The following is a 20,905-nucleotide window of genomic DNA, read 5'->3' on the forward strand; positions in this document are numbered from 1 at the left end:
TTCAGCTCTCTAACACATGAAACATAAAATCCAAATGCCAACAGTTTCCTTCATCTTTTCCATTTTTTTATTTTTAATGCTGGGAGTTGAACCAAGGTCCTGCACAGGCTAGGCAAGCACTCTACCTCTGTGCTTCATCCCAATACACATAGCAACACACAGAATGTGAAAAAAGTAGAATATTAAGGTTTTGTTTGCAAAAGTAAAGAAGTATGAGGAAACCATTTGAAAAACAATTAACTTTTACCATCAACATTAATTTTCACTGGAGGAAGGGCAAATTAAAAAACAGAAGATATTAAAGCTATCAGTTTAATTTTAATAGAAGTTCAGAATAAAGTTGTTTGACTTTACATGCAGAATTTTTAAAATGCATTATAAGAAGCCTAGTGTAAATCATAGGAAAGAAAAAGAAATAAAGTCTTTAGACATGAAATTTGGAAAAAACTATACACAGATTCAAACACCCACACAATGAATAACTACAACATAATCCTTTTACATTACTCATTGATATTAATTTAAATCTTTAAAAACAGTTACCTTAGATTTTGTTTTATTTATATCCTTGGATTGTATGCCTTTCATATTGATATTTCCCACTTCAACACCTGGAAAATTGGTATCTTAGCTATTGTAGACTGTGAAACTTTTTAGATGAACCTTAAGGGAGATTGGCCATTCAAGTTTCTAAAGTGTGTGACATATTTTTCTTTGTTGGTTTGGCCTCGTTCATGCTAGGAAAGCTTTATGCCAGTAAGCTATAGCCCATCTATACTTCTTATTGTTCAAAATACATGTTAGCTTGTGGTAGTAACAGTAATTAGTAGCATTTACATAGAATTTGTTACACTTTCTATTATTGTACATTTGATTTTTAATGCTATCTGGTAGACTAAATTAATCATTATAAATATCAACTGAAAAATGTACTTGAGTAGTTCAAGTATCCTTTGCTTCTCAAAGGTAAATAATTGTAACCTGTGTTCTCAATACTGTACTGTCGATGTAACTTTCTAGAGGTGAATATACATTTCTAAATAAAAGAAATAGGTATTCAAAGAAGACATTCAGATATCATAGTGAAAACTAAAATATTTATGTACTCACCTTTGTAGGTTAGCTTGAGACGTGGAATATTTTGTTTAGATGTTTCAGTGATGGGAAGAAACAGCACAGTTGTGATTAGCATCATCCAAGCATGAAGAAGGTGAAGATCTTGACTTCTGGACCTTGGCTTCTCATCTTTATTAGCATTCATGATGATAATATTGTCTTTCAAACACTGTCAACTCAACCTAAGAAGCATAAAAAGAAGATAAGAACACTACTGCAAGGCAATATCTTAGATTCTTCTAGACTTAGCAATAGCTTTCTGACATTTTTCAAAGATAATTTCTCTTTTCTCTTGCTTTATTTTTACAGACAAGTTACAGAGAGACTGATTCAGAGCTAAGTAATAAAATTCAAGTTTGTCTTTTGTTGGCAGAATGAATGCACTAGTAGAAATTCAACTCTTTTGTTAATGAATAACTTTCTTCTTCTCCTCAAGCTGTTTTATTTTGTTTGTGTTTTCAGTGCCTATCTCTGGAGAACTACTTTTCCCCCCAAAGCTTCATGAGTCTGTTCCTAAATTAGAAGTGCTTGGAGAACTCTACTTGTGAGTGACAACACCACCAAAGGAAAGGATCCTCCAATGGGAAGAGACAAAAGACAGCATTCCCCAGTTCTGCTTTACAAGGCCTTACAGATGTTTAGGTTGGTGAAATTTGATAAGACTAAGTTAGGGCCACAGTACAGAAGTTACACTGGAAGCATGCTCTCTGCCTTGACTGCAGGTGAATCTGCCTCTGACAGGGCAAGTTTACTTAGAAAATTACATTGTAAAACGTGAAAATTTACAAGAGGAAGAAGATTGTTACTAACTATGCTGTTACTAACTATACTATCCAGTAAGCTGACTGGATGTTCTTTTTTATGATACATAGAAAATAGAAACATATTTCAAAGTAAACCTGAAATTAAAAGTCACATGTAGCATTTGTTAAACAGATATATCAGATGTATTCTGCGGTCTGTATAATCCAAATAATTTAACACTAATGAGAGCTATGAAATATAACTCTTTAAATAATTTCATTGTTGAGAAAACAGGTACATAGCCAAATAATTCTTCCAATGCCACATGGTTAAGTAAGAGATGAGTCAAAACAACTGATCAGGACTTAATCTAGTGGCTGCCTTCGTCAGGCCTAAGTATTTTTTGTTTAGAATCCAGTTATCTTCCAATTATAATGCGGTCTTAACTTCTCTTGCATTACCATTAAGGTACCATCTGTTTTTCTAGTCAACAGTCAACAGAAAAGATATTGCTAGGTTGGAGCCCAGCAGGTATTCTTCATGCAGTGCCTGATTTTTATAATTATTAGACAGATAACACTGGTGTTTCATGTTAATAGCTTCATACATAATAAATGTGAATCATATTTAAGTGGTATTATTAATTATTGCATATTCAGAATAAGTATTTTATGCATATTTGTATTATTTTTAGAATATTTAATTAAGGTTTTTTTTTCAGCTTTTCAGGATTCTAAAGTGTGTGCCATACTTTTATTTGTTGGTTTGACCTTGTTCATTCTAGAAAAGCATTATGCTAGTAAGATATAGTCCAGTCTGTCAAAGACTTTCAATGTCAAGGCTACTTTAAATCTCAGAAGGTAAAATCCATCCATGAAAATAAAATAATATAAAAATTATTTATGCCCTGAGAATTAATTTCAATTGTATGTAAATTTTCTTTTATATTTTTACAATATATGATGAGTAAATTATATTTTTAAATTACTTTCATTATTTTCAAAATATGTATAAAATAATATAGTTATTCCTTGTGTATAATATGTGATTTAGTTCTTATGGAGTATTGCATATGAATAATCACATTTATATTTATTTATTTAATGACATTTTATTAAATGTGTACTTAGCACTATTTTATTTACGTTTACTTGACACTTCCTGAAGTTTTTACTCGAGTGAGTACAACGTAACAGATAAAAAGAGTGCTGGCTATGTTTGGTTTCAACTTGACTACTTCTGGAATTAACTAAAATCCAAATGACTGGGCACACCTAGGAGGGATTCTTTTCTGAATGCAATAATGTGAACCGGGAAGACACACTTCTAATCAAGATCTTTAAGGTGGGAAGATAAACCTTTAATCAAGATCTTTCAAGGTAGGAAGAGTCACCTTTAATCTGGACCACAACTTCTTCAGACAGTCTATCTAAAGGACATGGAAGAAGGAAGCTCTCTCTCTTTGCCTGCTTGTTCTTAGTCTTGCTAGCAAGTCCATTTCTTTATTGACATTAGAGTCTACCTCTTCAGGATTCTGGCATAAACTGAAGACAGCTGAGACCTCCAGCCTCATGAACTGAATGCTTGTTGGATTCTTGAAACTTCTGTTATCAGGCAGCCATTGTTGGATTAGCTGAACCACAACCTGTAGCTATTCCAATAAATCCCATACATATATTCATTCAATAAGTTTTGTTCCTCTAGAGAATCCTGACTAATAAAAAAGGAATGGCCTTCTGATGAAAAAAGATGTAAAAATGGAATAATGACATGTTTTAGCAGGTAAAACTGCTTGCAACACAAGCCTGAGCTTAATACCCAGACCCGACATAAAAATCTGGATGTTGTGGCACACATCTCTACTCAGCACTCCTATGGAGAGATGGGAGAAGGAGACAGGAGACTCTCCAGAATCTTATGGACCAGCTAACCTGGGGTACAGGAGAAACAATAAGAGAGCCTGCCTGAGCAGGTGAAAGGCAAGAGTTAACTCCTGATAGTTGTCTTCTGCTCTCCACGTGCACACCACAGCCCATATAAATGACATCCTTACATCTTTCACAGAAATTTTATTAAATGTAAAATGATAAATCACCAGCAACTTATAAAAATTGTTTTTCAGCTTATAATTATGCATATATTAATATAACATACTAATGTGTCAACATTATTTAAATAATACATTTGAAATTGCTCTCAAAATTCAATATTTTATTTATGTGTATGTTTGAGGAATGTGTGTTTGTGTGTGTGTATGTTCACTTGGGAACAGGTGCATATATGTGGTGAAGCATGTGGAAGAAGAGGGGAATCATGCACATTATTCCTCAGACACTGTCTACCTGCTTTGGTTTAGACAGGGTCTCTCACTGGCCTGGAACTTACTGAGCACTCTAAGTTGGTTGGCCAGTAAATCCTAGGGTTTCATCCCCCAGACCTGGTGTTACAAGTACACACAACCATTTCGGCTTTTTTATTTTATTGCTGTGATTCTGGGGTTCAAACTTGGGTCCTCATTTTACCAACTAAATCACTTCTCCAGTCCATGGGGTTTTTGTTTGTTTGGTTAGTTGGATGGGTTTTTTGTTTTGTTTTATGTAGTGGGAAAGCATATTTATACTATTGCCCAAGCTGATTCCCTCTTGCTAACTTGTTAAAAATATCAAATCAGATTTGAGTTATATTTTTAACTACTCAGTGTCTAATAAATGCAGTCTTTCAACTTTTTAGCTTGTCCTTATGCTCTTGAAAATGATGTATTTTTGTCTTGTAGATTCACCTTATTAGCTGTTTTTGACAACACTTACCACAAGTTTATTATTGGTTATTTAATTTTAATAGTTGTTTAAAACTCTGTGTGTGTGTGTGTGTGTGTGTGTGTGTGTGTGTGTGTGTGTGTGTGTGTCAGCACGGAGATTCAGGAACCACCCTGGTGAGGAGGGAGAGGACCCTTGAATTAGGTTAGAAATCTGAAAACCCAGAAGCTCGTGAGTTTTTCTAGCCAAAAGGATCTTGCAGCAATTAGCTTACAAGTTAGCACAGTTCCCAGGATCGCAAAGAGGCTCTCAGAAGTGTGTGTGTGTGTGTGTGTGTGTGTGTGTGTGTGTGTGTGTGTGTGTGTGTGTGTATGTGTGTGTACGAGGAAGGCCAGAAAACCCTGAAGCTAAATTGACAGATTGTAAGCTACCTGGTGTGGGTGCTTGTAACTGAACTTGGGTCCTCTGCAAGAGCAGTATGCACTCTGAACTAGTGAGCTCTATCCAGTCTCTACTGAATTTATCTGGAGACAGAGTCTTACTATGTAGCCGTTGCTGGTGCCATGGATACTATGTAGCAAGATTGTTCTCAAGATGGACAGGTTTCCCTCTTAGCCCAGACTCCTAGATTCCTAGATACTAGGTGTGCATCACCGTACCTGGGCTCTGGAAAAGCTAATTGGGTAGCAAGATAACTTTGCTAGATGGTTATGAGGGAAGAAGATTAGAATATAATCCAGTGGGACTTGATGAGGAGGGTACCAAAGAGAAACTGTAACTCTTTATCTCATGCCATTTTTACTAACATATGCATTGATTTCCTCTTTTCATTGTTTACTTGGTAATACGTGTTGGTCCCATTATACCCATCAGGGCCTGTCTCATTTCATCCCCACAGTTCTTTCACTTTTCTCTCTGTCTACCTGTGAGTAGATTTCTGGTGTCATGTTCCATCTCAGCAAAAGCCTTGAGATGCAAGAATGTTACCTACACCCTCTGAAAACAGTGAGAAGTGAGTGGACAAATGAACTGAGTGGATTCAAATCCTCATGAAGTTCAGGACTGCAGAATTCAAGACATGTGGAGAACTGCTTTCTTTTTGACGTGTAGCAGTGTGTGTAACAGGGATATGTGTTTACATACAGAGCAAGAAAGAGGACACACCATATGTGCATTTTATTAGCAATAATGACCTCAGTTTGGGACACTTTCTGGAAATTAATGACTAGTTGAGGTTAATGGCCCTTGGCTACGTATTGAGATAGCGACTCCTCCAACTGGTCATTAATCGCTAAGACATGCCCTGTGCCTCCAACATCGTCTGTTAAAAAGATTGATGCTTTGGTTTCGGGGAACAGTGGCCATACTGTTTCTCATAAACCCACTCATTCATAACGTTAAAGAACTTAAAAATCAAAGCATTGCTTGCTTTACTGTGATGACATTTTGGTAAGTGCCTCCACGTGCTGAAACATATACCATAGGGCAGGAGTAAAATACAGAAAAAAAAAAGTTGGAAAGTCTAGAACTTTTTAAAAAAATGAATAATATCTACTATTAAATGCATTCTCTACACTCTATTATTCCTGATCATTCTTTTCTTTCCAAAAATCCTCTAAATTAAATATTTAATCTTTCATTTTCATAGATTATGAATACATGTTGATAGCCTCTCTACTAATGCAATGATATTTGCTATCTCTCTGTGTGTTCATGTGTATGTGAGTGTCCACATATACACACATACATGTGTATAAAGTTGTACATCTGGGAGGAATTATGAATAAATAGAAGTAGGTGTGAGTTACCCAAAGTGGGTGGATTTAAGGAATTGCATAGGTTATACTGCATGCTACTGTCTGTAACAAGCTCGACCTGGAGCCAATTAGCTGCATCTAATCTGTTCCAGATGTTCATGGAGACAAACAACACTCTTGGGAATCTTCAGATGTGGAGCCAATGGGGAGTGTTCTGATTATGAGATTTTTACACACTGTTCCACTAAATCAGAGATCCAAGAGCACAATCTAACACTCAGGAAAGCCTGTGCCATTTCCCCAAGGAACAGAAAAGGTCCAAAGCGTATTATATGGATGGTAACTCATCAAAAATTTTATTTGAGTAACAAGAGATATAAAATTTTATGTGAATTTCATTGATGTGACTTATTTATTTATAACAACTTGTTACTGAACTCATTAAGGGAATCTGATAAATTGTTAATACTGAAAATTATTCTATTTAAGGAATAATAAGTGAAGTATACAGTAACTTTTCAAACATGAAGACATAAAGACTAGAACAATTAGATTCAGGATTAATTTTCAGGTGTGTGTGTGTGTGTGTGCATCTGTGTGGTGTATGTGTGTGTTTGCATGTGTGCATATAGGATGATGAGAGAAAAAAAATCATTGCTTTCCATATTTTATTAATGCAAAAATGTTACCTTTACATATTTTGGCTCAAGTCAGGAGACAAGAAACTATAATCACCAGAAATTAAAAGTAATACCTGTACATTTTAATACATGAAATATCTTACTACTTTAGAATTCTGTAGACTATGCATTAACTGACATCATGAATATCTAATGATGAGTTGAATTCACATGACAACAACTTCTTAAAAATTAAAATATCAACTCATCATTTCCCCACTTCCTTTATCTCCTTCCAGTCCCTTTCACTCTCTCTCAAATTCAGAGCCTCTTTTTTCTTTTTTCCTTTTATTCTTTTTATTTATATATTTTTTATCATATTCTTCCCCTCCCCTAAGTCCTTCCTGATCCTCTCAACTTCCCTCACCAATCAATTTTAAGTTACTTTTTAAAAAGCAAATGAAAATCTAATACAACAACAAAAACCCCAAAACCAAGAAAATGAAATAAAAACATGCTCCCAAAGAAAAAATGGACAAACAAAAAACCACTAAACTGTGACCAAATGAAAGTGCAAGCACACACACACACACACACACACACACACACACACACACACACACACCAAAAAAAAAAAAAAAAAAACCCAAACCTGTGGAGTTCATTGTATGTTGAACATGAGGCCTGTCCTGGAGCGGTTGATCTGCCTAGTGTCGCTCCTTTGGAGAGAACTGCTGTTTCCCTCTCCCAGCATGTATAAATGACAGTTCAGTTGTTAACTTTCACCTAGTAGCTGGGTTTTCTCTCATTCATCCATCCATCCATCCATCCATCCATCCATCCATCCATCCATCCATTCATTCATCCATTCTTTTAGGAAAAAAGATAACAAAATAAAATATAATATAATGAAATAAAATCTATCATTTCAGAGTTAGACAAGATTTCTCTAGGGCCTCTTTTTTATTAATATTGTTATATGTGCATACATGCATTTACACATATGCATAAATATATTAGTAGAACCCACTGTGTCCATTTGGTGTTGCTTTTATGTATATAAAACTTAAATAAATGTATATATATAACTTAAATAACAAGTTAGGGAGTTCATTGCTGAAAAGACTAATTTTCCATTTCTCAGCAATCATCAGATATCTGTAGCTCTTTGTCTCGGGTGGGATCCTATGAAATTTTCTCCTTACAACTTCATGGGTCTACTGGTATTGTCATTTTTCAGGTCTTGTTTAGGCAGCCATCTCATTGAGTTATTGTGAATATAGCGTTCCTGTCATTTCTAGGAGACACAATCTCACAGCAGATGTTCTGGATCTTTGATTTTAGTCTTTCCATCCTTCCTCCACGATGTTCCCTGAGCCATGGCAGTGTAGCTGTACTGGAGATGGACCCTTCTGGTTGACCACCCTTTGGTCACCTGATTTGTGCATTTTCACCCCTTGTGATTTTATGGAATGATCTCTGTCTGTTCAAAGAGAAGTTTCTTTGATGGGGGTAGGAGCTATAACTGTCTGTGGGTATAAAGTATTTAGAATGAAGTTAGAAATTATGCTGGTCTGGTAAAGTTTAACAGTAGCAGATTTTTTTCTAAGATCCCCAACCTCACTGGTCTGGGTAAGCATGCTCTTCTTCCTGATGAGTGGGCTTTAAGTCAGTTAGAAAGTTGATAGTTACTGCCAAAATATGAGTGCCATTATTGCACCTTTAGATATTTTGCCATACCAATCTTTGTTGTGGCTTATGGATTCCACAGCTGGGTAGGAATGCTCATCGCTTCCTAGACCTCAAGGAGGCTTTCAGGTTAAATCCAGCTCAAATCTTCTAAGCCCTGTGTCCAAAATGTGTGGTATCTTCAGTAATAGGGACTTCCTTTGAACATCTGGGAGGCAAGCAAGGTCAATATAACAGTCTGTCTTGTTTTAGAAGTCTCTCAGTCTCCCACACAAACTCGAAAGAAGGTTTCTTATGCTTACTATTGGGGTTTCCTTAGATAGTCTACACCTCATGGCATTATATGTAATTTTAAGTAAATATTAAATAATAAAATGTATTCTTGTAGTATCTGGAAAATCATCTAAATTTCAATTACATTTTTAAAATGTAACCCTATTTATAAACATCCTTATTATAATATGCAATGCTCTTTGTGCACTAAACTAGTATGCATATCACTTGTAGAGATGGGCTAAACCTTTTCTTACTAAAGATACATCATAGTCGTAGTTGTGTTATTATTATGAAATGGCTTAAATGTGGTATTTTATTTTAAAGGGCATTGGGAGTATGTTTTTCTATAAAAACATGCTCAACAAAATAGCATTTCAGATTGTATGAATTTACATTCCTGAAGCCATGTCCTCATAGCCAGAAATATCTTTGGGAAATAAACATTTTTTTAGCAATTGAAGTGCTCCATTTCCATAAGAAAAATAATTCAAATAATTAACTTCATAAACATAACACTATCTGGGGATGAAAATAGACAGTGTGTTCTCTGGGTTATCAAATGATAATGATGTGACATCATGTGCTTGGTAATTGGCAAGCCACAGTATGTATGTATATATACATTTGATTAAAAATTAACTCAGCTGCAAACATCCTTATGATAATACCCAATGCTCTTGAGTATAGAAATATACATGTTTCAAACATATGTTGCAATGATCAAAACATATAGAATTATCTTTCAAATGCAACATAAGCAGTGTTCTAATGGAACTTAAAGTCACTTGTAGAGTTCTGAAACGTCTTCAAATCAGATTTGAATTTCAGATGTCACAATACAGAACTATTAATTATCATGCTGATTTCAGCAATCAGTGATTATACAGAGAGGTACTTAAAAGCAATGGTGATTTAATGATCATTGTTCATAATTATAGTGATGAAGACATATGTTCATGGGTTTCATCTGAGTTTAAAATGATACAAATGTGATTGTTTCAATACTATTGTATTTCTAACTGAATCTTTCTTAGATAAATATTCCAGTGCAATCTTGAAAATGTTCCTGATTGGAGCAGGGTCTCTGGGATTCAATTATCTATTACAGAAATCTGCCTTGTGCTCCAGATGATCTACCAAAATTCCAAATTCCTGAAACTTTGACCCAGTCAATATCTCTTTATTGGCTTGGCTCTAATAATAAAATTTACATGCAATTTCTGAAACAAATTTTCACATTTTAAATTATCCTGATACCATAAGTCTTATTTTTTAACCTAATATGATGGTATTAATAAATTGTTTTGACCTAAATGTTTTGAATATCACCAGTTAACATCTGTATAACTCTCCTGGGTCATGTCAGTAGCAGAGCTGCGTGCCTCCTGTTTATCTATGGTTATATACTAACCTAGCCTCAGGTGTCTCACCATGCTTGAAATTGTGGATCACCAGAATACTTAATGTACTTGTTATAAGAATGAAAAATCCATAGCATAAAGCACTGCATACCATTGTAAGTAAGCCATACATTAGTGTTAGTCATTTAGAAGGGTTATATTCAATTTATCTTAATTTTTCAATGAAAAGTATTTGAAAACAAGAACAATGTTTGTTTAAAACAATTCATAATAATCTGAAAATATGCTTACAAATCATTAGGCCTTAAAATATAATTGTCACAAAAACACTAGATAACATTCAATACTGTAAAAACAAATAGAAAAAAAGTATTTGTTCTGATATCAATAAAACAAATAATTATGCAGACAAGTTAATTCTATTTCTACTAATTATGCAGACAAATTAATTCTATTTCTACTACTGAAGATGGGAAAGTGGAAATAATGGTTAAGTCTGATTAATGCATAACTAGACACGATTGACTATGAAGTCTTTAAATGACAACTATTTAAAATACATTTAATTCATCAATTAAATGCTAGTATCTAAAACCCTACTAAAATAATAACTTTGGATAAAACTTAAAGAAAAAGTAGAATAATCACTTTGAAGACAACATAATTTATTTAGTATTTCCACACTTAAATAACGACATAAAGAATTAAGCTTCTCTTGATATCCTTTCCAAAAAAGGCACTAGGAGAAGTAATGATCCAGTAGACTATGAAACACATGGGTATAATGCAGCCCAAAGTGCACAAAAGCACAGCTAGAGCATCATCTGTACAATTCAGTCTGGCCCTTACAAGGGATCCTGTCTACCAGCCCATCTCTTAACTTTGACTTCTGAAACCGATCCATGTTTGTCTCGTGAACTCTTATTAAATGTCTTTGTTTTCAGTTCTCTTTAAGCAAATCACTAACTACAATGTCACTTAATAACTTTATTCACTTTAATTTTACTGTTTGTAGATTCTTTGAACATATGTATAGAATTATTTTGTATATTTAATTAAGATATTTTCCTGGCAATAAACATAACCATGTTAAAACAGCTATATTTAATCCAATAACTTTTTAAGTGTTATCCTAGAGATCAAATCCAGGACCATCATTCATGCTAGAAAATGACCTCTGACCTGAACATCCAATTCTCAAAATCAAATTTTGTAAAACACTTCACTTACACTGTTTTTTGTTTGTTTTATGATCAAATATACTTTGAAATTCACACTAGTGTATGTAAGTTCGGCAAACTTCATTAACATATTAGGATTATATATTAAAGAAAAAACTCGCCGGGCGGTGGTGGCGCACGCCTTTAATCCCAGCACTCGGGAGGCAGAGCCAGGTGGATCTCTGTGAGTTCGAGGCCAGCCTGGACTACCAAGTGAGTTCCAGGAAAGGCGCAAAGCTACACAGAGAAACCCTGTCTCAAAAAAACGAAAAAAAAAAAAAAAGAAAAAGAAAAAACTCTAATATATAGTAGGGCAAAATAATGTTTTTATAATATATCCACACATGTTCTAGAATCAACAATGAGAGAAGATATGAAACTTGTCTTTTTGATTCTGACTTATTTATTTCACTTAATATAATGATTGATATTTGCATTTTTTCCAACAAATGATGTAATTTCACTTCTTGTGACTGAGTAAAATTCCATTGTGTATATAAGCCACATTTTTTTTTATTCCAGGAAATTGTTGATTGCTGCCTGGGCTGAAATCTTGTTGTGATAAACACGGCAGCTCAATAATGTTGTGGTGCGTTGACTTAGATTTCTTAACATGTATACCAAGACATGGCTTAACTGGGTCATTTAGTAGTTCTGTTTTCAGTTATTAGACTGGAGAATCTCAGTTGTGGTTGGATCAGTTGACATTCCCACAAGCACTGTAAGAATTTGCCTTTCCTGCATTCTCACCATCATTATTGTTATTTATTTTCATAATGACAGCCGTTCTCACTGGGGTGATATAGAACCTCTGTGTAGTTTTCATTTGCATTTCTCAGATGGCTAGGGATATTAAACGTTAAACATATTTTAATAACATTTACAACCATTTCAGATCTAAAAACTTTCCAAGTATTATTTATAACAGTTTTCAAAGTGACTGGGTAGCCTAACAAAAGTTTAATGTTTTCCTTCAACATATTCCAAGAATTATTTCATTCCTTAGTCCACCATAATATATCTCTGTTATATTCTCTAGTATGGAATATCAAAACCACATACTAAATTCCTCTTGTTTATGTATAAGTATTGAATGTTCCTGTAGCATTCAATACAGAATTCAATTAGTGGTATTGATTAAGGGATAAAACAAAACTGTCAGAGTATGGTATCCTTCCAAATCGCATTATTGTGAAGTCATTAAATACTATCATGTAGTTGATAATGTTTCAAATTATATTTATATGTACCTTTATATTGAAAAGATCACACTTTAAATATGTCTGTAGCACTGTCCTTTAGGGAATCCTGAACTGATGGAGAGTATAATTGCAAACTCAGTACTGAGGAGGCTGAGGCAAAAGGATAGTAAGGTCCAGGACCTCCTGGCTTCCATAGTTAGACTCTGCCACAACAAAAACCAACCGGAATTCATAAGTAAAGCTAAATTTATCTCTTTTACGTGCACTGTCTTAATACACCCGAGGAAGCATTTCTTGTACTAGCATATTTCTATGTAAATGTCACTGAATTGACCACTGTGTTGGTGATATGTGCAGAATGTGTTGGTGCGCAGTCCTGTGACAATATATGTGTGCCAGAAATTCCCCTTCTTAATCGGCCGCCTCACATCTCTTCAGAAGCCTACTGCTGCTTCCTGACACTTGTTTTCTTGCCCATGGCTATTGAAGCTGTGTGCTTCAGGGAAATTTGAGCTGTCAACGTTTTCCTAGCACCCTAGCTGTTCATAGTTCCTGAGCAGCATTTCGCTGCAGCCATATAGCCTTCTTCAGTTAATTACATTAACAACTGGATGTAAAAGCCCACCATAGATTTCCCTGTTTCCAACAAGATTGTGCATATATGTATTTTCTACCCAAGAGTTTATAGTCACTTTCTATTACATAATCTCTTACATTGACTACAAGATCGAAGGAGTAATGAGAGCTGGGACTTTAAAATATAGAACTCAGTTTGCCAGTTAGTCTTTCAAAGCACTCGGGAGGCAGAGGCCGGCGGATCTCTGTGAGTTCGAGGCCAGCCTGGGCTACCAAGTGAGTTCCAGGAAAGGCGCAAAGCTACACAGAGAAACCCTGTCTCGAAAAACCAAAATAAATAAATAAATAAATAAATAAAGAAATAAAGAAATAAAGAAATAAAGAAATAAATAAAGAAATATATAGAACTCAGTTTGCCAGTTAGTCTTTCAAAGTCTTTAGTCATCAAACTCATCTAGTTTTGCTATGTGTTACTATAACTAAGGCAAAGTTCTTGAGTTGTCTATGGGTGACTCAGGCTGCTGGCTAAGAACCAACCTTGGTCACCTAATCTCTGGGTATAAAACCTGTTTTGAGGCTTCACCCCCTCAGGCTTTATCCTTCCATAGACTGTACTTAATTTCTCTAAATTCAGACTTCTTATTTAGAAAAGTGGATCATCAGCTCTTATTAAATGTGATGGAGATTAAAATAGGGGGAGACCTCATCCCTTGTCTGGCACATAGCTTGTAACATTGGCTAAATCACTCTATTTGTTACACATACTATAATAGTAACTACTTTTCTAACGGTACTGAGTGGCTGTGGAATGTAAAAGGAAAGCTGGAAACTCCCGTGATCCCCTGCCATGCACAGATGTGTTTGTATCATTTGGCATTAAATCCCCTGCTCTCATCTTACATTGTAAAACTGTTTTCAATGCACAATGAGATAAGAGCCCTGTTGCATTAATAGTCAGATACCCATTTTCTGTCAACTTCTTTCTAGGGCCTACATGTACTGCCAAAATTAAATCCGAACAAAAGGAACATACTATCGGCTTTATTGCATGTAAATGTTAGAAAATTAGGAAAAAAATAAAGGCAAAGTCAGAAAGAAATATCATTTTAAAAATGTTTAACTTGGGCGCACTAAATATCTTTGATGGAAACTTATTTGGTGAGTTCTAGTGGGCTACCGAGTGAGTTCCAGGAAAGGCGCAAAGCTACACAGAGAAACCCTGTCTCGAAAAATTAAAAAAAAAAAATTTAGAAGCTGTTGTGGCAGGAAGCCATCCTGAAGGTGCTTCTACAGGCTTGTTTGGATAGTATAATAGTTGAAGAAGTTGATACAAACTTATAACTTTAGCTTTAATTATAACGGTTATATACTATTTTAGGAGTACTAAAAACATCGAGTTTCCCAAATCAGTTTTCAAAAATGTTTCCAAATGATATTTATGTCATTTTCTGCACTTCACAAAATTTGCCTTTGTTATTTCTGGAAAAATCATAATCTCCATTGCATATATTCTTTATTTTTTAAAACATGATATTTTATTTGTGTGTGTGTCTCTGTGTCTGTGTGTGTGTGTTTGAATCTACACCTGCCAGAGCACATGTGTGGAGGTCAGAGGACAGCCTGTTAGTTCTTTTCATCTGCCATGTGGCTCTATAGCTCAGGCCATCAGCCTTGGTGGCAAGAGTGATCCTCTGAGCCATCTCACCAGCCTTGGTGGCAAGAGTGATCCTCTGAGCCATCTCACCAGCCTTGGTGGCAAGAGTGATCCTCTGAGCCATCTCACCAGCCTTGGTGGCAAGTGTGATCCTCTGAGCCATCTCACCAGCCTTGGTGGCAAGAGTGATCCTCTGAGCCATCTCACCAGCCTTGGTGGCAAGAGTGATCCTCTGAGCCATATCACCAGCCCACGTTCATTTTCTTTAGACCACAGGCATACCAGACATCTGTGATGACTGAGTTCCACACCCACAGAAGAGCTGGGCGTGTCCTCAGAAAGCGTCCAGTCTCATTGTATCACTTCTGTGATCAATGGAGAAGCAGCTAAATCTACAGCAGAGACCTAAAAACCTTACTGAGAAAAATGACCTATGAAGGATACCAGGCTCAGAAACCTCCAAAACTGGAGTGATGACTCTGTCTCTGTCTCTGTCTCTGTCTCTGTCTCTCTCTCTCTCTCTGTGTGTGTGTGTGTGTGTGTGTGTGTGTGTGTGTGTGTGTGTGTGTGTGTGTGTGTGTCTTAAGGACATTCCAAATATCCTCATTTGTTTTCAGAAGGACACTCACTTGAGAACATCCCAAGAGCCTTCTGTATGCAGAGAAAGGCCATGAGAGAATGGAAACAAGTTGACCATTAGGATCAGGTGGTTTTGCATAGGAACTGAATTCCAGTTTTATTCACTTCCTGGGTAAGATTTCTTTGAAATTTAGGAATGACAGTTTTGCTATAAAATCTCTTTCCATTCAGTGTATCCAAATAAGCACAAGACATTGGCTAACCTGTATTGTACGTTAGTAAAACTCCTCTCCCAAGCTGTGTGACCTGCCAAGACATCTTGCAGGTACTTGTTACTGATATTCAGAAAGTGCTCACCTAGCAATATGAGAACTTTTGTGAAGATTATCTTTCCTACTAGCATGATTTCAGTGAAGAGAATTTTACTCCAGACAACTGTATTTTGCTGTAACTGTTTACAATTGTCTTTCTGTTCTTTTTTTTCTTCTTTTCATTTGTTATTTGTATCAAGAAGAGAAAACATAACACTGTCTGTAAGAATAAAGCATGCCCATGTTTGGGAACTACTCATCAAGCATATGAGCTGTGTCTGCAATGCCCACTCCTGTTACAGTCACAGAACAGACCTCTTCTAAATAAACCACATCCAGATTAAAAAGGGATGGGGAGAGCAGTGTCTAAGTGGTAAAATATGCAAGCACTTTAGAGGGGAAACCTAGCGATATAGAGATTATTGCTGTCTTGGGCAAGAAGGAATGTGAAGCTGACTGTAGCAGTGCATGCAAAGCATCTTTTGGAATGTGAAAAAAGACCAACAAATACTTGATTCTGAAACAATGAAGAAAAGCTATCTTCTTATCCTTCACATGCCAATAAATCAAACTTGCATACAACTCTTCAATAAAACTGTTATACGAGATTACCTTGTAAAATTCAACTTCTCCTTTGACAAACAAACCCTCAGGTACATTCCTGTTTAGGGTTGACCTTCAGGGACTATGATTATATCTGTAGTCAGGAATCACAGAACTTGGATTTTCAAACTGTTACATATAATTCACTTAAAATAAGCATATTTTAATAAAAATCATCTATCTCAGCTTACCAATCACAGTACTGAAAATTTAGAAAGTAACATTTTTAGAGAATTTATAATCTACAAATTGTATTTTTATGACATTTATGAGTTTAGGGCAATTATGCTGTGTGTTTTTCTTTTAAATATGATGGAAAATAAAATCATTCTGGTTAGAAAGCCAGTTATACTTTACTGCTGCTAAAAAATTTTATGTTAACCGGGAACAGAAATAGGGGGGAGGCGGGGTTCTCTGTATTGGTTTTTATTGTTACACAACTTGACCTTGTTACAACATGACTTTTGGACGTATGTGAGGTTCTCGGGTCCAATTTTATTACAGACAAAAAGATAGACAAGCAAGTATCATGTGTGCTGTGGTAAAAAAGAGCATTGGGTTAAGAGACTGAGGACATTGCTGAAGGCCTGACTTTAATTCATACAAGGCATGTGTGTGAGTTTGGGGCATGTAATTAACTACCAGTGTTGGGGAGCGTCTATACAAATGTGTTATGCAGACACATACCATCAACATCACATGGCTACTATGTAGAAAACATTGTAATTATTTAATGATTAATATATACTAGCCACAAAGATTTAAGAGGTTAATTTTTCAACTCAGCTTCACTCTGAGATAGATGTTACTAGAACAAGTACAGTGATTTACAGAAAACCTGCTTCTGATTTATTATAAATTGTCTTTGTCAAAGAGGCAACTAACAATTGTGCATGCACATACACACCTCAGGAAGGATGGTGAGGGAACGTAAGCTCTTTATCAAAGTTGTCACCTTTAATGATGTACACAGCTTGCTGTCACTCATTCCTCCATTTTCAAGGCCAGGCCTCAGGCTGAGATGTGTTCTTATATGTAGGTCACTACAGTTGATATTCTGGACTGTGCCTATATACATGAATCCAAGGAGTGCTTACTATTTCCAGATATTTTAAGTGTTTTCTTTCCAAATGGCATTTCTAATTTGAAATATAAACTCCTCAGCTTGAAATCCAAGTTCTTTCTTTAACTACATAAATTGCTTTCTCTCTGTTCTTCACCATGCACTCCTTGTTCCAGACAAAATGGTCAGTGAATGCATGCCATCCAAATCATGTTCATTTCTTTCTCCCTGTGGGGATGTTCTACTCTCCCTGATCAAATCTCATCCAAAAAGCATTTCTGGATAAGTTTCAGGTCAAAGCACTGATTCAGTCTTTGTCGAGACAACTATAGTAGGGTTTTCTTTACTACAATAATTTAGGAAAATTCTCATAAGCGATCTTCAACTTGTGATGTTTTCAGTTAGGATTTCTCAAGTTTTGACTTTTTTTTTTTTTTTTTGGTATTTCGAGACAGGGTTTCTCTGTGTAGCTTTGTGCCTTTCCTGGAACTCGCTTTGGAGACCAGGCTGGCCTCGAACTCACAGAGATCCGCCTGGCTCTGCCTCCCAAGTGCTGGGATTAAAGGCGTGCGCCACCACCGCCCGGCCAAGTTTTGACTTTTTAACATGCATGTGTTAAGCATTCAGTAGAAAGGTGCATTGGTTTAGGATTTGGATCTTTACCCAGATGAGCCGTCTGTGGCATGATCCTATTTCCCTATGCTGGGCAGTGGCAGCAAGCACCAGCTCCCTGCCCACCACCAATCCCAGAGGCAAAGAAGCAATGCACTACCTTGAGCTATGTTGCCAAGCTATACTGGACTATTAGGCAGGTTAAATATACTAAATACATTTTTAACTTAGAATGCTCTTAGTTACAACGTGCATTTGGGGACCTAACTAGATCAAATAAAGCTGCATGTATCTTGAGTCGTTTTTCCCCCTAAGAATCAGCTATCTTTATTTTTAAGTTTCTAATTTGGGATTAGTTTTAACATCAACTGTCCTTAACTAACAAATCTCAGGCCTAATCTATTCCTTTTAATTAATTAATTCATTTATTTATTTTTGGTTTTTCAAGACAGGGTTTCCCTGTATAGCTTTGGCACCTTTCCTGGAACTCACTCTGTAACCCAGGCTGACCTCAAACTCACAGAGATCCACCTGCCTCTTCCTCCCGTGTGCTGGAACTAAAGGCATGCATCACCACCGCCTGGCCTAATCTATTCCTTTTTTAAAAAATTCACTTTTTTTGTGAGTGTGTCCTTCCAGATCATCTCCCCATCCCTACCCACACTTTTTCTTTCTCAAAAATCAAAAGCCCAATACAACAAAACCCACCAAGTCAAGAAAACAAAATAAATACCTCCCCCCAACACACACACACACACACACACACACACACACACACACACACACACACAAGAAAAAAACCATCAAACAGCAGCCAAATAACAGCACAAATAACTGTGGAGAACATAATACAGAATAGGTCAACTGCTCCTGAACACGAAGACTCTGCTGTGGTGGAGTGCCAGTGTCGTTCCATTGTAGAACACTGGTTTTCACTCTCTTAGAATGTATGAGCAACAGTTCAGTTGTTAACCTTATCCTCGTGGTCAGGTTTTCATTCATTCATTCATTCATTTTTTAAAAAATATGACAAAATAAAATATAACCAGATAAAACAGAAATTATCATAACTTGGACAAGAAAAAAATCAATCAAAAGAAAGAGCCTGAGAGAAGACACAAGAATAAGAGACCCACTTGCTTACACACTCAGAAATCCACTAAGAACACTAAACCACAAGTCATAATATGTACTTGACTTTTAGGCACCTCTTACCTCACCAAAATGTTTAGATGATGCTTGGACATCAAAAGTGTACATTTTCTTTTATTTACTTCAAATAGCTCATAGAAAATTACTAACCTCAAAACAAAAACTTAACTAATGTAAAGAAATCACCAAATAATAACGTGGAGACATAATAAGCATCCACTCTTCTGACTCAGTAAACACTAAACTTCATGGAAATAGAAAGATATAGGAAATTTCTTTAAAATATGATCTTCTTTAATTACCTGATAACATCAAAATTTATTACAAGAACTTGATAAACTATAATTAATGATGAGAAGGAATTGTTCTGAGAGCTTTTGCGTTATAAACAATAGAACATATTGAGGATTGAATGAGAAGCCTCATGTTTTCCAAGTTTCTGAGCATTGCTGAAACCATTTCCACTGCATACTATCTATGTCTTCAAGATTTTTAGCTACAAAATGATATTGTGTGATGAGTGCTTTGCCTGAATGTGTAGCATGTGCATTCCTGGTGCCATGGAAGTCAGAAGAGGGTGTGAAATCCTGAACTGGAGTTACAGATGGTTGTGAACCACCACATGTGTGCTGGAATCAAATCCAGGCCCCTGCAAAAGCAGTAAGTCCTTGTAACCACTGAGACGTCTCTCTCGTGTAATAAAATGAGCATTTTTGTTCTGAAATTGGAAAAGGAAACTCCTATTTACTAAATGGATATGTTGTCAATTGTCATCTAAATGTTTATCCTTATAACCATAGACTGGTTATATCATCAGTCTTGGTCAAAGAAGCTTTTCTTTGCAATGAACGCTGGTTAGTGCAGAGCTTCCTGGATGGTGAAGGTAATGAGAACAAGCTACTGTTGAGGCATCAGCTTTAAAGCTTTAAATGCTCAGGGAACACTGAGGAACAACAGACAGAAACAATGTAATTTATGTATTATATAAACAATGTGGTTTATGCATGACAGAAATCAAAGACCTGAAATGCTGTCTTCTGGATGTAACATGACCATGAACTCATGAACTCACAGAAACTGCAGTTGTCGGCCCACAGTTGAGCCTATAAACATACAGTCATAGATGGAGGAAGAGCTCCATTAGCACCATCAGCTCCCCCAGCCCTACTTGGGGGGAGCTATTGAAAGGTGGGGGCTACTGAAGGAGAAGGAGTCATTATCTTTGGTGATATAGCTATGAGTTATTCATGCTTCCGTAGATAGCTCCACAACTGTGCCCATTCTGCCAGGCATGGTTAAACTCAGAGGGTCACATAGTAAAAACAAAAATAGAACAGAAACACTGAAAGTGGGAATGAGGTTGATGAGTTAGGACGTAGGTGGATGTGGGATGGGGATAAAGGAGGGTGGGGGAGACAAATATCACCAAAATGTGCTATATATGTACATGACATTGTTGAAGAGTAAACTAAAATTATTCAAAATAACTCTACAAAAGACAAAAATAAATCCTTTCAAATGAATTTATTAATCTAAGATCTTCCAAAGGATTCATAACCAACCAAAAACAGATGTTCAGCAAGATACTTCTGATTTACATGCTCATCTACTGAA

At 36.0% G+C, this 20,905-nt stretch overlaps 1 protein-coding gene across 1 annotated transcript in view; it reads right to left on the reverse strand.

Moving 5' to 3' along the window:
* Sema3d (semaphorin 3D) overlaps positions 1–20,905 on the reverse strand; it is a 195,264-nt gene that overhangs the window by 123,569 nt on the left and 50,790 nt on the right. Inside the window, exon 2 of the mRNA XM_052720847.1 lies at positions 1,111–1,298. Coding sequence (XP_052576807.1) covers positions 1,111–1,261 — 151 coding nt within the window. The 5' untranslated portion in view covers positions 1,262–1,298. The remainder of the gene's footprint in view (positions 1–1,110; positions 1,299–20,905) is intronic.

Source organism: Peromyscus californicus, unplaced genomic scaffold, assembly GCF_007827085.1.
Source record: "Peromyscus californicus insignis strain IS unplaced genomic scaffold, ASM782708v3 Scaffold_6__1_contigs__length_162567912, whole genome shotgun sequence".
NCBI lineage: Eukaryota > Metazoa > Chordata > Mammalia > Rodentia > Cricetidae > Peromyscus > Peromyscus californicus.